Source organism: Ranitomeya imitator, chromosome 8 (genome assembly GCF_032444005.1).
Source record: "Ranitomeya imitator isolate aRanImi1 chromosome 8, aRanImi1.pri, whole genome shotgun sequence".
Lineage (NCBI taxonomy): Eukaryota > Metazoa > Chordata > Amphibia > Anura > Dendrobatidae > Ranitomeya > Ranitomeya imitator.
The window spans coordinates 189186129-189202049 of record NC_091289.1 but is presented as its reverse complement, the minus strand read 5'-3'; the positions used below and the strand labels follow the sequence as shown (position 1 = coordinate 189202049).

The 15921-nt window shown below is 38.5% G+C and overlaps 1 protein-coding gene across 1 annotated transcript in view; it reads right to left on the bottom strand.

Annotated features, from left to right (window-relative positions):
• Positions 1 to 4618: 4618 nt before the first annotated feature.
• LEPR (leptin receptor) overlaps positions 4619 to 15921 on the bottom strand; it is a 65459-nt gene continuing 54156 nt past the window's right edge. Inside the window, exons 12-19 of the mRNA XM_069738207.1 lie at positions 14600 to 14753; positions 13737 to 13819; positions 12294 to 12510; positions 10311 to 10490; positions 7905 to 8000; positions 6420 to 6525; positions 6012 to 6087; positions 4619 to 5800 (exon numbers count right to left, since the gene is read on the bottom strand). Coding sequence (XP_069594308.1) covers positions 5006 to 5800; positions 6012 to 6087; positions 6420 to 6525; positions 7905 to 8000; positions 10311 to 10490; positions 12294 to 12510; positions 13737 to 13819; positions 14600 to 14753 — 1707 coding nt within the window. The 3' untranslated portion in view covers positions 4619 to 5005. The remainder of the gene's footprint in view (positions 5801 to 6011; positions 6088 to 6419; positions 6526 to 7904; positions 8001 to 10310; positions 10491 to 12293; positions 12511 to 13736; positions 13820 to 14599; positions 14754 to 15921) is intronic.

The window sequence follows — 15921 nt, the reverse complement described above, 5'->3', positions numbered from 1 at the left end:
CTGATCAAGGTGAATTACATATTCTGGTCTGACAGAGTATAACTCGGGCTGTGCTTATATCATAAATGGGAGACTAATTTTAAAGAGCTTTCCCACTTAAAGGAGTTTTCTAAGATTTTATGCAATTTAACAGAAGGCAAAGCAATTACACAATGACATAATCATAGTGTCAGGGCTAATGCTCTAGTGGTCCCTGACAGTCTTCAGCCGCTCCAGTGGGTTTATCATTCACATGATTACTGAGTCAATTACTAGCATTAGTGGTGAGTATAGCATGTATGGTATGTGAGCAGTGCGGCTAGTGATCGGCTGCAGTGGTTATATGATTGATATACAACACCTGACCTACTGTAGTACTAGTGAAGACCACCATAAAATCAGTCTTGTTGGGGATAGGGTCTTACGGTAAGGCTGCCGTCACACTAGCAGTATTTGGTCAGTATTTTACATCAGTATTTTTAAGCCAAAACCAGGAGTGGAACAATTAGAGGAAAAGTATAATAGAATCATATGCACCACTTCTGCATTTATCACCCACTCCTGGTTTTGGCTACAAATACTGATGTAAAATACTGACCAAATACTGCTAGTGTGACGGCAGCCTGATAAATGCAGAAGTGGTGCATATGTTTCTATTATACTTTTCCTCTAATAGTTGCACTCCTGGTTTTGTCTTAGGCCGGTTTCACACGTCAGTGGCTCCGGTACGTGTGGTGACAGTTTCCTCACGTACCGGAGACACTGACTCACGTAGACACATTAAAATCAATGTGTCTCTGCACATGTCAGCGTGTTTTCACGGACCGTGTGTCCATTTGCAAAACACGAAGACATGTCAGTGTTTGTGGGAACGCACAGATCACACGGACCCATTAAAGTCAATGGGTCCGTGTAAACACGTACCGCACACGGATGCTGTCTGTGTGCCACCCGTGTGCCGATTGGGTACCACACGGACCTGCAGGAGACAGCGCTACAGTAAGCGTTGTCCCCAGCGTGTGGTGCTGAAGCCGCTATTCATTCCTTCTCCCCAGCAGCGTTCGCTGGAGAGAAGGAATGAAAAATCATTGTTTTTTAATTTTTTGGGGTGTTAAAATAAAGTTCCCGGTAATCTCGCCCCTCCCACCCCCTGTGCGCCCGCCCGCTGGCATTAAAATACTTACCCAGCTCCCTCGATGCTTCCTCTCGGCGTTGCAGCTTGTCCTGTATGAGCGGTCACGTGGTGCCGCTCATTACAGTGATGAATATGTGGCTCCACCTCCCATAGGCTCCCATAAGACTGCAAGACAAGCTGCGTCAAGAAAACGACTGCTGGCTTTTTTTTCCCCAATGCATTTTGGAAGAGTTTTTTTTTAAGAGTTTTTTTTTACAGCTTTTTGATTTGACAGTGCCTAGTTTGGAGACTCCCATTCAAAGAAGTGACATCCACCAGGCATTTTTCAAAACCTGAAGGCCGGGATCACAAATGCGAGAAATACGTCCGAGTCTCGCATGGTAATACCCGGCATTGCCGCCGTCGCTCAGGAGCGGAGAGTGCAGCCGCATAGCAATACATGCAGCCGCACGCTCCGTTCCAGAGAGACGGTGGCAGTGCCGGCTATTACCATGTAAGACACGGATGTATTTCTCGCATGTGTGATCCCGGCCGAAGTAGTAAAAAAAAAAAACACTCAAAACGATGAATTTATTAACGGAAAAGTGATTTTACAATCAAAATGAATTGGGAGAATCTATCAAATACGTGTTGAGAAATGTTTCAGGCGTTTGTTAGGAGAGCACCTGCTAAAAAAAACTAAAAACTGTGTGCACATAGCCTTAGAAATAGAATGAATGCCTTGTCCAGTGCATTGACTTGTCATGTCCTGTACTGTAAGTGCTCAACATTAATCCTAGAAACGGGAATACCTCACTTCCATGATAACTAAAAATTTCCCAAAACGGTATTTAAATACTAGTTTTCTAACCCAGAATGTCCCTTTAAAGAGAGGCGTAATGTAAAGGGGTGATTGGTAACTGCATAATATTGGCAAGGTTTGTGTAGTGTTGTTGGAGGCGATGACATGCACCGAGTCAGTTTTCTTAGGCTATGTACACACGTTGCGGATTTTGCTGCGGATCTGCAGCAGTTTTCCATGAGTTTACAGTACCATGTAAACCTATGAAAAACAAAATCCGTAGTGCACATGCTGTGGAAAAAAACACGCGGAAACGCAGCGGTTTATATTCCACAGCATGTCAATTCATTGGGCGGATTCCGCATCGGTTTACACCTGCTCCTCAATAGGAATCCACAGGTGTAAAAGCGCAGGTGGAATCCGCACAAAAACCGCGGAAAAACCATGGTGAATCCGTGGTAATTCCACAGTGCGGTTTACCTGCGGATTTACCAAAATCAGTGTGGAAAAATCCGCACACCATTCTGCAGCATGTGCACATACCCTTATGCTTTTGGTTATAGACTTTTTTTTTTGTTTAATGATCCTCAAGATTTGATTGTTTCTTCACTTCATGCTGGTACTTCTTGCTGTGATAGATGCATAAAAGAGAAAAAAACTTTGCAAGTGGCAACAGCAGATCCTAAAATTTACACATATGGTGACTTACGGATTACAAATCTCGAGTGGGATCAAAGTAGTTCTACTCCCATTCCTAAATGGAGATCATTGTAAGAACGAACCTAAATAATTTCCGTTTATTTAAATTTTTTCTTATAACTCTTGAGATTGTTGAGACACAAAAATATAACATTTATCTGAACATCTTCATGTAGGGTACATATACAAAAATAGTCTTACAATTTATACATCTTTAAGTTTAGGGTAAAATATATAACAGAATTCAAAAATAGCTTTATATCGATAGGGTGAAAGCCACTTTACTGGTAGAATGCAATAAAATGGTCTTTAAAAACATCATAGAATATTTGTAGTTGACCCAAACTGTACAGTGGAAATACCATAAGTGTCATCCCTGTCCGAATATCCTATAAGGCCATATGGAAATCATACAACGAAGGCTCCTGTCTGGAACCCACTCTCTATAAGCTACAGCCATGAACAACTACAACGAAGGGCTTCTGCTCTGGAAAACGGGACTATGCAAGAAATAGTCGCCTGTTCCTTTAAATGCATGTCATATAAAACTACTTTTCACTTGCGGCATCTTCCTTCAGGTTCTCCTGAAAATTTTAGGCCCAGGCAATTTCCTACTTAATGTTTTCTCAATGGTTTGCAGTAAAAGATATTTTTGCACTTTTCTATCTGGTCCTGCTAGTTTCCCTCCTGTAGCAGCAATTTCATCATGCTTCCTGATTGAATGGGATCTAAAACAAGTCTGTATAACAAGGAAAAGCAGTATGTTGTACAGCAGAAAGAATGTCATGTATCCTCTTAAGTACAATAAAGTACTTGTACTGAAATGGTGGCCACTTGGGCAGCAAATTTATAAGTTTCTATGCAGAAAAGAAGAGTGATAATGAGAAATGATGGAAGTGTACAGTATATGATACTGATACTTATGTTCCTCTTCATCCAGTAATTGCTGTGGCATCATTCTGTACTTATACCAAACCAACTTTTCTGTATGGACAGTTTATAACTTGACTTCTGCTCTTATTTAAAGGAACAGAACACCTTTAAAATCTGGCCAAATGTTAAAAGGAGAGTTGTCCTTTAATGTAGTGCAATCCATGTACATAGAGTCTAGGTAATCTATGTTTTTTTCTGATACTAACCATTTCAGGTCTCTAAAGGGCCCAAAATGCCTATACCTCGCTCACTGTCTTACTATGTATATGTGTCAGAATAACATCTAGTCTCTAATACCAAGACTGCATTTATCTAAGTTGCCAAATTTTAATTATCCTGTCCTAGTGGATCACTTTAGGGTATAGTTTTACCCCAGGTTAAACAGAGCATGCAATTAATTTGCTCCATGTAAAGAATGTGCTTTCTATAAAATTACTCTCAATCCAACAAATGCGACACATATCCTATACTTCAAAAAGGATTACCGCACACTCAAGACTGGTAAGATGCAAAAAGGTGTATGCCAATTTTATTGAAGAAAACAAAACAAAAAGAACTGGTTGCCACTTTTATATTCATTTGAAATAGACAAAAACCCAACGTTTCGACCCTCCCGGGTCTTACTCATGGGGTTACTCAAGTCCTTTGACATAGATGCATAATAGTGGCAGTGGTAGGGGGTGTACGACCGATGCCTTGTGAAGGCACAAGACTTTCCGGGTCTCCCCCCAGGACATCGCAGCAAGGCGCGGGATGCGCCGCTAATCCTCCCAGGGACCCTTTTCAGACCCACTAGGTGTTTAACGGCCCTCACCACCCAGATTCTGTGCTCCCAGGACACTTCTGCCCGGACTGGCTTTATTATAAGGTTGTGCCTTAACAAGGGATCGGTTGTACACCCCCTACCACTGCCACTATTATGCATCTATGTCTAAGGACTTGAGTAACCCCATGAGTAAGACCCGGGATGGTCAAAACGTCAGGTTTTTGTCTATTTCAAATGAATATAAATGTGGCAACCACTTCTTTTTGTTTTGTTTTCTTCAATAAAATTGGCATACACCTTTTTGCATCTTACCAGTCTTGAGTGTGCGGTAATCCTTTTTGAATGATTGGCTTGACCTCACGGTCAGTTTACCAGCACCTCCTTGTCCCTGACCTGAGTGCACACCATTTTCCTTGTCTACATATCCTATACTGACTGCAGCTGGACCTCCAGACAAGGATTAGTGATGTCACAAGGCAGATGCAGTGACGTCACATTAAGCCAATTGTCCAACTAAAGCTCAAATGCTGTGAGTGGAGCACGGATGGTTTCTGAAGGTATCAACTTCAAGGACCCATCACAAAAATGGAAAGCAACAGAGAGCCAATCGGTCTATAACCCTCGGAAACCCAAATACTCAATCCACCCTTTGTGAAATGATTATCTTTGTACATTCTTGTTTGAATGTGTGCAATGCATTATAGACTATGTATCACGTACACATATCAAACACCTCTGTGTCATCCGGAGACTGGCTCTGAAACTGTGGCACGTACGGACGCAACGTTCTCTTCAGAAAACCAGGTTGCCCATAGTCATTTTCTATTATCTTGGAAGATTTTTCTCTCCGAAAGTTCAGCTCCTGATATGATATATTTTCTTGGATGTGGTAGGTAACCAAGGGATTTTTTGAGAAATAATTGTCTTGTTCATTATTTTCGTTGGGATCAAGACCCAAGTAGTACAGATTTCTCTCCGGACTGTCTCCTTCAAAACTTTCCTCCTGATCAGTAGGCTCAGAAAACCCTTCAGAGGATACAGTAGAGTTTGAAGACATCATCTTTGGTTCCTTTGTATGTAATCCGGCCATGAAAAGAAATGCCTGTGTTTTTTCTTCCATATTCCCGATAACGATAGGATTATTTGTCAAAAAACATCCATCTCCGGAGCTGACGCTAATTTTTCGTTCATTGACGCCTGGTTTGGCGTGATGAGGGTTGCCGATTATGGTGGCATATTTTACACTGGATTGGCAAGAGATATCTCTATATATCGAAGTCTCGGGTTCATCTTCGTACGTGCAGCTGCTGCTAAAATGGCTTGTGGCACACGCAGAATCATGATCATCTGTCAACCGGTCAACTATCGAGACATTGTCTATGTCTTCTCTCTTCCATCCTTTATCAATATTCAGGTTTTCAAAAATAGATTCAGGTTCTAGAATAAATGGGAAGTTGTACGCCAGGTGTTGACGATGCTTCATGAAAAGGTTTTCTAATGTATCTGGCTGGACAAAAATGCAATTATTTATTCTTAGTTATTCTTGTTCATGCCGGGAAACACAGTAACTAGATTAGAGGAAAGCTCACGAATCTCAATAATGGATAATTTATGTTTAGATTTAATAACTTAATATGATTTTTCGGGAACACTTTCTACTGAACACACTCTCGTAAATGCTCAGACCAAAATAACTCAACTAATGTGGATGAACTAACCTTTTGAAAATTGACTCCTTGAGCCCAGGAGCAGTATTTGGGGTTGGGCACTTCCTTCCAGAACAATCGCTTCATTCTGAAACACAATAAATGACAGATATTGCTGGAAAAAAAATACATAAGACATCTAAGATTATACAGAAGAAGAAGCCAAATTATTTTTTATGATTTTCTCATGAAGGTAATACCTCCCTTTAACATCTAGTCAGTGACCAGCTGGTCATCTCATAGTTAATGGAAACATCAGAAAACAAGTACAGTAGAAGACTTTTGCAGAAAAACTATTTGCAAAGTGCCTTATTTTTTATATTGGATGCTTTACAATAAAGAGTAGTTGCAAATATATATGTTTTAAATGTACTGACATAAAGTAAACAAACTATAGAATTTGAGCAAAATATAAAGTACCTTTGATGTGATATTGCAAGAGTTATCACTAGCAGAAAAGACGTTGCGGTAATCACAGGTAAAATAATGTATAAGCCTGTGTTATTCTGTATTTCATCTGTGTCCACTAAATGGATAAAAAAAACATAAAATCAGCTGTAATCAACACAATCATCACAGAACAGTGCAATGTATCAAAATTGTTTACTAAATGGTCAAAACAAATTGGGAGCAATATTATACAAAAGATGGAGCTAAGGATACATCAGGTGAGCCATTGCAACAGATTTCTATTTATATTACTGCCCCCCAAAAAACTATATAGGAGCAGAATTGTAGTAGTTATATTCTTTTAAAATGGGGAGCAGTATTATAGCAGTTATAATCTTGTACATAGGAGCAGTATTACAGCAGTTATATTCTTGTACATAGGGGGCAGTATTATAGTAGTTATATTCTTGTACATAGGAGCAGTATTATAGTAGTTATATTCTTGTACATAGGAGCAGTATTATAGCAGTTATATTCTTGTACATAGGGGCAGTATTATAGTAGTTATATTCTTGTACATAGGGGCAGTATTATAGTAGTTATATTCTTGTACATGGGGCAGTATTATAGTAATTATATTCTTGTACATAGGGAGCAGTATTATAGTAGTTATATTAATGTATATAGGTACAGTATTATAGTAGTTATATTCTTGTACTTAGGAACAGTATTATAGTAGTTATATTCTTGTACACAGGGGCAGTATTATAGTAGTTATATTCTTGTAGATACGAGCAGTATAATTGTAGTTATATTCTTGTACATAGGGACAGTATTATAATAGTTATATTCTTGTACATAGCGGGCAGTATTATAGTAGTTATATTCTTGTACATAGGAGCAGTATTATAGTAGTCGTATAGTCGTATTCTTGTACATAGGGGGCAGTATTATAGTAGTTATATTCTTGTACATAGGATCAGTATTATACTAGTTATATTCTTGTACATAGGGTAGTATTATAGTAGTTATATTCTTGTACATAAGGGCAGTATTATAGTAGTTATATTCTTGTACATAGGAGCAGTATTATAGTAGTTATATTCTTCTACAGAGGGGGCAGTAGTATAGTAGTTATATTCCTGTACATAGCGGGCAGTATTATAGCAGTTATATTCTTCTGCATAGGGGGCAATATTATAGTAGTTATATTCTTGTAGATAGGAGCAGTATTATAGTAGTTATATTCCTGTACATAGGGGGTAGTATTATAGTAGTTATATTCTTCTACATAGTGGTCAGTATTATAGTAGTTATATTCTTGTACATAGGAGCAGTATTATAGTAGTTATATTCTTGTACATAGGGGCAGTATTATAGTAGTTATTATTTTCTTGCACATATGGTCACACTATGCCATCAAGATTTCTAAACTGGTAGTTTCATTAAAACCATGTTGTTACAGTACTTTGTGGTTTAGGTAAAAACATGCATTATTTTATATAATATTCTTACCTTTAGAGAATTCATATGTAATGCGAGGGCTGCCGACACCTTCCAAAAACACAGGAGTCAGACTAAACTTGTATTTCTCAATGGCAAAGAGTTTGTCTGTAAATGACAAATAACGAACAGAATGAAAGGATTTAGCTAGATTAGAATTAACAAACAAACATTTCAATTTATCATTAGAATTGTCTATGGCACTATTTTCTCGCTGTACTTTCCCTGATTAACCAGCTGGTTGGGTTAGTTCAAAATATCAGTCTAGAATGTAATTCACTGATAAGTTTTAACAAACTTTCAAACACAGTAACATGGTCAGTAAATGAGACATGATTTCATTCACTTTCATGACACAGATATCTGGAACATGGTGAGAAATTGAAACCGAATTTGTATTTAAAAGCAGCTACTAATATATGGCCCTAGAAGGGCTGCAGTATAGATCTACAGCGCAGATATACAGTATGGCGCCTCTGTGAGCCATGAGAACATTGCTCTGTGTGCCACTGGGTAAAATTAGGAGGCAGATTGCGGTATCATATGGTATTTCCGATCTACTTATGTGTCTGAGACTTTAGCTGCTTATTTTGCACGTGCCCAGTTAATGCCTATGATTAGTGATGAGCCAATACATTCGTCACTATTTGTTACTCGCACAAATAGTACAGTATTAGGTCATTACTCGGTGAATAATTTGTGGTATTTGCCTCCATATATTCAAGTGACCCACCAGCATGTTTGGAGCTTTATTTGCAGTCCATGAGCATGCTGGGCTGGCTTGCCAATCACAGTAATGCCGGCGCCATCTTTGGTGTGGCATTACTGTGATTGGCTGGCCTTACAGCGTCATAGAGGATATTTAAAGGCTGCCAGCACCATCTTGCGCACATTGCAGCCAGAAACAGGGTAGGGAGAGCGTAGTTTCAGCGTAGAGAGAGTGAAAAGAGCGTATTCATTCCAAAAAGCTCTTTTAAGAGCTGAAGATTGTGAAGATTAGTTCTTTGTTAGATGGGGATAGCGTACGGAGAGATTTATAGTAAAAGACAGGCACCTGGGTGTTCGCATCATTGCAAGTACATGCTGCAGATCTCTGCTATTTTCCATTGTGTTGTATATTTTATTATTAGGAACAGACTGTGCGATTAGGGTGAAATAGGGAGGGTTTCATCCACTACCAAAATTGTGATTTTTTTGTATATTGCCTTGCTGACACACTGCAGCAGCGGAGTAATGAAAATTATTGCCACTGGTAAAATGTGACACTTGCTTAATTTATCTCTACCCAGATTGAGCGTGTATCTGATAGCCTGATGTAGATTTTTGGTTGCGCACTTGGACATCTTGGAACATAAATGCATTAATATGCTCCACACAATTATTCAGGTTTCAGTCTTACACAGAATAATAATATGAGTAATGAAACATGCTCTATATATATGCTGCTAGTTTGAAAAGCTTACCTACACATCCCTTTATAAAGGGAAATTCAACATAATACCTGTTAGCATACGTCATATACTGCTCATATATGCAGCACCCCTGTAGGTGGGCGCAACACCTGGGTACAATTTCTGTGTCTGACGGTGAAACCACTGGCCCTTCCTCTGTGTTACGCCCTTCCCAATTTGCTGTCCAGGAAGGAGGCACTGAGGCCTCCTGTCCATAACCTGCAGTTGCACAGACACCACAACAGTCAGCAACCACGTCCAGTTTGTTATGGCTCTGGGAAGAAGGGAGCAAAAGCAAAAAAGGAGAATGCCCCGGTGGTTTATAAGAAAAAAATAAAGCCAAAACGCTCCGTGTGAACATATGCTAAAGGGGAGATATCATTTTTTTTCATTAATTTTTATTTTTCTGAAGGAATAAATGTTTCTTAGCATTTTTCCCCTTTAAAATTTTTTTGGGGTTTGATTTGGTAGGTCTTTTTAAAAATCCGTAAAACCAGCGCAATAGTCTGGCAACATTATTCCCAGATACCATATGTCAGTCAGAAAGGCATGCAGGCATCTTCTCCATGCTATTACCATTTAGTTTTAGCTCTTTTCTATCCATTTTAGCTTTTTTTATCATGCTCCCAGACCTGTTTGTTGGGTCCAGCAGAAAAATATTCGGCTTTCCCATTGACTTACATTGGATTAATTATTCGGTACGAATACATGAATATTAGAAATTATTTGTGCAGATTTTCCCAAATCTGAATATTTCACTATTCGCTCATCACTACCTATGATATGATATGATATCCCTAAGCTGGGAGGCCTGTTTCATCTCCACATTATGTTATCCCATACATATTGGTATAAATAGGTTTTATGTATTTCTCCTGCAGCAATTAATTCCCATGGTGATAACAGCTGATCGCAGGCTATTATTCATATGACCTAGAGTTAGTCAAGCCTTTATGACTGCACTCACCTTCAATGTAATATCTGTAGACATTGGGCGGAATATACATCCAGCGGACTCGGGACCTTACTCTCAGGTTTTTCCATTCCAGTACAAACCCCAAAAGATTGTATGGGACTGGAGACACGCTCCACACTGCAAGTACCGTGCTATTTTGGGAGTAGATGTTCAACGATTGCACTGCCGTCACTGAAAGGGTTAAAACGCGTCTGATAAAAAGCTGGCTATATACAAAATAATTACCGGTACATTCATTTTTGTCACAATCCCCCCATGATCTTTACCTAGTTCAATGTGTGTCACAAATAAAAAGATCAATAAGGAAGAACAACTTTTGTCTCTTAACCCTTTCTTCCGTATCAATCGTTATATAAACAAAGTAAACTAATAATACGTATGAAATAACAAATAATGCATTACAATAAGAGACTAATAAATCATATAGATTGATGATACACCTACAAAATACTGATGATGGACAAAAATTAGCAGACTGATAACATCCAAATAATAACAGATTCATCATATACCTATGATAATAATAATGCACATATATGAGAATAATTATGAAGTATATAAATATTAACAGACTAATAATATTTATATAGAACCATATTAAGTGCATAGGATACCGAAAAAAATCCTTTATGACTACAAACTAATAATATCTGTATTACAAGGTATACTATATTAGTGGATCTAATGGAATACAACCTTACAATGTACAGATGTGTCAATTGTGTTAAGGTATGTACGGTAATTAGTCATGAGAGCAATTCAACTTCATCTTGCACCATACACTAATACATTAATTAGTAATGAGCATACATTAATGAATGCATTTTTTATTTTTTTTGCATAGGAGCCTATGGTTGACTTTTGGTCATCTGATGATATACTATATACTGTTTTTTTTCACGCTCACTTAACATCTTGTCATACATATTGGCATATGTCAAATGTGGAAACAAGTAAAAGGGGTTGTTCGGTGAAAGAATAGGGTAAGTCCACAGGGAAGGTAATAACTTACTGATAAGTGGGTGTCCGACCACTGGGGCCAATTGGTAAAACAGGGATTTTTTTCCCTAATGTGACACTTTACACCATTGATAAATGAAGAGGCAGGTCGGATGCCCAACGACCTCTCCATTTATTCTCTATGGGGCTGCCAGAAAATGCTGAGGGCAGCGGTCAGCAGCCACTTAGGGAATGAATAGAGCAGCGGTCAAGCTTGTGCAATGCCACTCCATTGGGGGTAGGTAAAAATGCCCCAGTCTCCCGATTGGTAAAGGTCCTTGCAGTCAGACCCGACCAATCAATGATTTACTATAATTTCTGTAGATAAGCGAGAAGTCGTTTTCTCTAGACAATCCCTTTAAGGAAGGACACATCTGTGTATTAGATTGATAATAGCTATATAATAACAGACTTAAAATATACCTAAAATGAACTGATAATATATTAAATCAGACTCATAATGCATCTGAAATAACTGAAAAAATATACCTACAATAGACTAATAATACACATATAATAACAGCTAATATAGCACACTAATGTATATATTTAGAGTATTGTTAATAATATGATAGACTGGTAATACACACAATAATTGATGAATAATATACATAAAATATCCTGATAATTGTATAGTAACAGAAAAATTATTCGCTTATAATATACTGATAATAGACTTGTAATAACAGTCTAATATACGTATAATACAATAATAATATGCTGATAATAAGCGAATAATGTTCATATTATGTACGGATAATATGTATAGAATAGTAGACGAATAAAACACACTTTAAAAACAAACTGATAGGAAGTTTAGATTGTGAGTCCCAATGGGGACAGTGATAATGATGTCTGTAAAGCGAAGTGGAATTAATGGCAATATATACTGTAAGCTAAATAAATAATATCGGAATAAGACATATCACAAATTTATTATCGCATATGAGTGCAAGTTTTATTATGATTTGTTACCTTTGCTCACGTCTTCTGACAGCGTTAAATTGTGGTTCATCTTTGAATGCCCCAGAGAGTTGACAGCTTGCAGCGTCAGTGTGACGGTACTGTGCTGCAGGGTCAGGGTATAGTTGGTGACATTGCCCACATACGTGGACCAGCTGATGATATTGGACACTTGTTGTACAAGTTCATAGCCACGAATGCTACACAGTGACTGGGCCTTCTGTAATGGCTACAAATAAAGCAAAAAAAAAAGTTATCTATTATGTATGAAGAGACACAGATCAGACTCTCAACATCCTTGATTCCCCTCATTAAAGGAGGTATCCGGGACTTTACAAAAAACGTATATAAGCACTAACTGGCAGGTAATTGCAACTTATCTGCCTGTTGTGCACAGCGCAGTTCTTCTCTGGCACAATCAGTCACAGACCGCTCCTGCCGAAGATTCAGCTGCTTCTGCTGGTGCAACGGGGAGGGACTTCTGACATCATTTTGATTGACAGCCGGCTCTCCCAGTTAGGCAGCAGGGATCCAGCTGTCAATCAGAATGACCTTTAATGTCCCGCCCCGTCGCGTCAGCAGAGGCGGCTGAATCTCTGGCAGGAGCATCTGTGATTGCACTGTGTCGGGGAGAACGGCGCCGTGCATAACAGGCAGATAAGTTGCAATTACCTGCCTGTTAGTGCTTAGATACTTTTTTTTATAAAGTCCCGGATACCCCCTTAGGCCGGCGTCACACTAAATGTATGGAAAATCGGTCTGAGTCTCCCTGCCGAGAGTCGCACAAGTGTTCTCCGTGTGGTCATTTGTGTATAATGCTTTTGCAATGCGATGATTTTCTCGCACCTCTGTATCCATATGACAAGCGTATGACACGCGTATGGCTTTACATTTCTCACTGCTTTTCCCCATTGAATTTAATGGCTCAATGGGCTGAAATGAGGAAAATGTGTGCGGATTTCTCACAAGCTAGACGAATGGTCTGTGTGGTGTCCGCGTTTCCCTCTCACCTATAGGCTTGCATTAGCGAGTCTCGGACGATATACACGTACAATCACAGCATGCATGAACGTCGAATACACCTGAGAAAAAATAAGGTGATTTGAGTTGCCCTATAGATTAGCAGTGGTCCGAGTGCTATGCAATGTTTTCCTGCATAGCACTAGTCCGTATTCTACAGTAGTGTGACCCCGGCCTTAAATTTAAACTCACAGTGGTCGTATTTGGATATAGCATCTCTGACCCTCAGCAATCTGATACTGATGCCCTATACTATGGATAATTTATCAATATCTTAGATCGGGACCACCCCTTTTCATGGTCTGGGTTGGAGTTGATTCCTAACCAGGGAATTAATAAGTGCAGCAGGCCAACTGACATGCACCGTGCAAGTAGTGGGTGTGGATATGGGGATGAAGGGGTTGAAGCATTTTTCCAAACACTCATGTTATTTACCTTCCAAACCAATGTAATGTTGTCTCCCTTCTGAATGTTTTTTTTTGTCGTAATTCTCCAAAATTCTGGACCACTCGAAGGTTCTGTAGAACATCAAATTAAGATGTAATATCTCATAAAAGGTCATCACACCAGACTTGACATCACTTAATACATGCGTTCATAAGACATGATAATATCAAAGGGGCATGGCGTCATACAGAACATTACATCACCCAAGAAATATTATAGCACAGGACACAACATTACACAAGACGTTACAATCACACAGGACATAAATATCAAAAAGAACTCCGGCACACAAAAAACAGTTCCAAGTAAATAATTTTTAAATTCCAATTCCAAGTAAATAAATTCTTGTGGTAAGTGAAAGTCCGGGTGCTCAATGTCCATAATGCGGTGACTGCATTATGGACATTGAGCACCCGGACTTTCACTTACCACAAGAAACAGGTATATCTTGATAAAGGCTCACATCGAGCCGAAACATTGAAACTAATACCTGATACACTCATCTTGTATTTCCTGTATGCGGAATATATATCTTGAAATAAGAGAAAAAAACGGATTATCAAATAAACTTTATTATTTACTTGGAACTGTTTTTTGTGTGCCGGAGTTCTTTTTGATATTTATGCATTTTTTTCTCCTGAGCACCTATTTGATATAGTGAGCACCCCCTTTTTTTCCATAATCATACAGGACATGACATTATACAAGATGTTACATCACACAAAAAATGACGTGACATCACGTAAGATGTTACATCAGGGAGGAAATGACATCATTACACAGGACATATCACATATCACAATTCAAGACATCACAACTCATCCACGTTTTGATTGAAGGAATATTCTAACCTTTGATGTCTTTGACGACTGTATCAAGAGGATTGGTCCAATTACTCCAGATGTCAGACAAATTAACCACTTGGCATCGGACCTGAATGGTGTAAGCCTGGCAGACATCTACTTGAAATATGGTTGCAGATTCATTTCTGTAAATGTCTATAACCTGAGAAGGCAGATGTTTGAAGCTTTGTTATGCACATCTCCTAAATACAGTGGATGTAAAAAGTCTACTCACCCCTGATAAAATACCAAGTTTTTGACATGTAAAAAAAAATCCTAACAACAGCAATCATTTTAGGACTTTTTCCACCGTATTTTCAATCATAATCTGTATAATTCAGTTGAAAAGTAAACCAAAATCTTTTCGGGTGGATGAGGAAAAATAAATAATGTGGTTGCATAAATATGGTAGACTGGGACAATATCCTAAGAAATGAGAATACAGATAATAAATGGGAAATGTTTAAGAACATCCTAAATAGGCAGTGTAAGCGGTTTATACCTTGTGGGAATAAAAGGACTAGAAATAGGAAAAACCCAATGTGGCTAAACAAAGAAGTAAGACAGGCAATTAACAGTAAAAAGAAAGCATTTGCACTACTAAAGCAGGATGGCACCATTGAAGCTCTAAAAAACTATAGGGAGAAAAATACTTTATCTAAAAAACTAATTAAAGCTGCCAAAAAAGAAACAGAGAAGCACATTGCTAAGGAGAGTAAAACTAATCCCAAACTGTTCTTCAACTATATCAATAGTAAAAGAATAAAAACTGAAAATGTAGGCCCCTTAAAAAATAGTGAGGAAAGAATGGTTGTAGATGACGAGGAAAAAGCTAACATATTAAACACCTTCTTCTCCACGGTATTCACGGTGGAAAATGAAATGCTAGGTGAAATCCCAAGAAACAATGAAAACCCTATATTAAGGGTCACCAATCTAACCCAAGAAGAGGTGCGAAACCGGCTAAATAAGATTAAAATAGATAAATCTCCGGGTCCGGATGGCATACACCCACGAGTACTAAGAGAACTAAGTAATGTAATAGATAAACCATTATTTCTTATTTTTAGTGACTCTATAGCGACAGGGTCTGTTCCGCAGGACTGGCGCATAGCAAATGTGGTGCCAATATTCAAAAAGGGCTCTAAAAGTGAACCTGGAAATTATAGGCCAGTAAGTCTAACCTCTATTGTTGGTAAAATATTTGAAGGGTTTCTGAGGGATGTTATTCTGGATTATCTCAATGAGAATAACTGTTTAACTCCATATCAGCATGGGTTTATGAGAAATCGCTCCTGTCAAACCAATCTAATCAGTTTTTATGAAGAGGT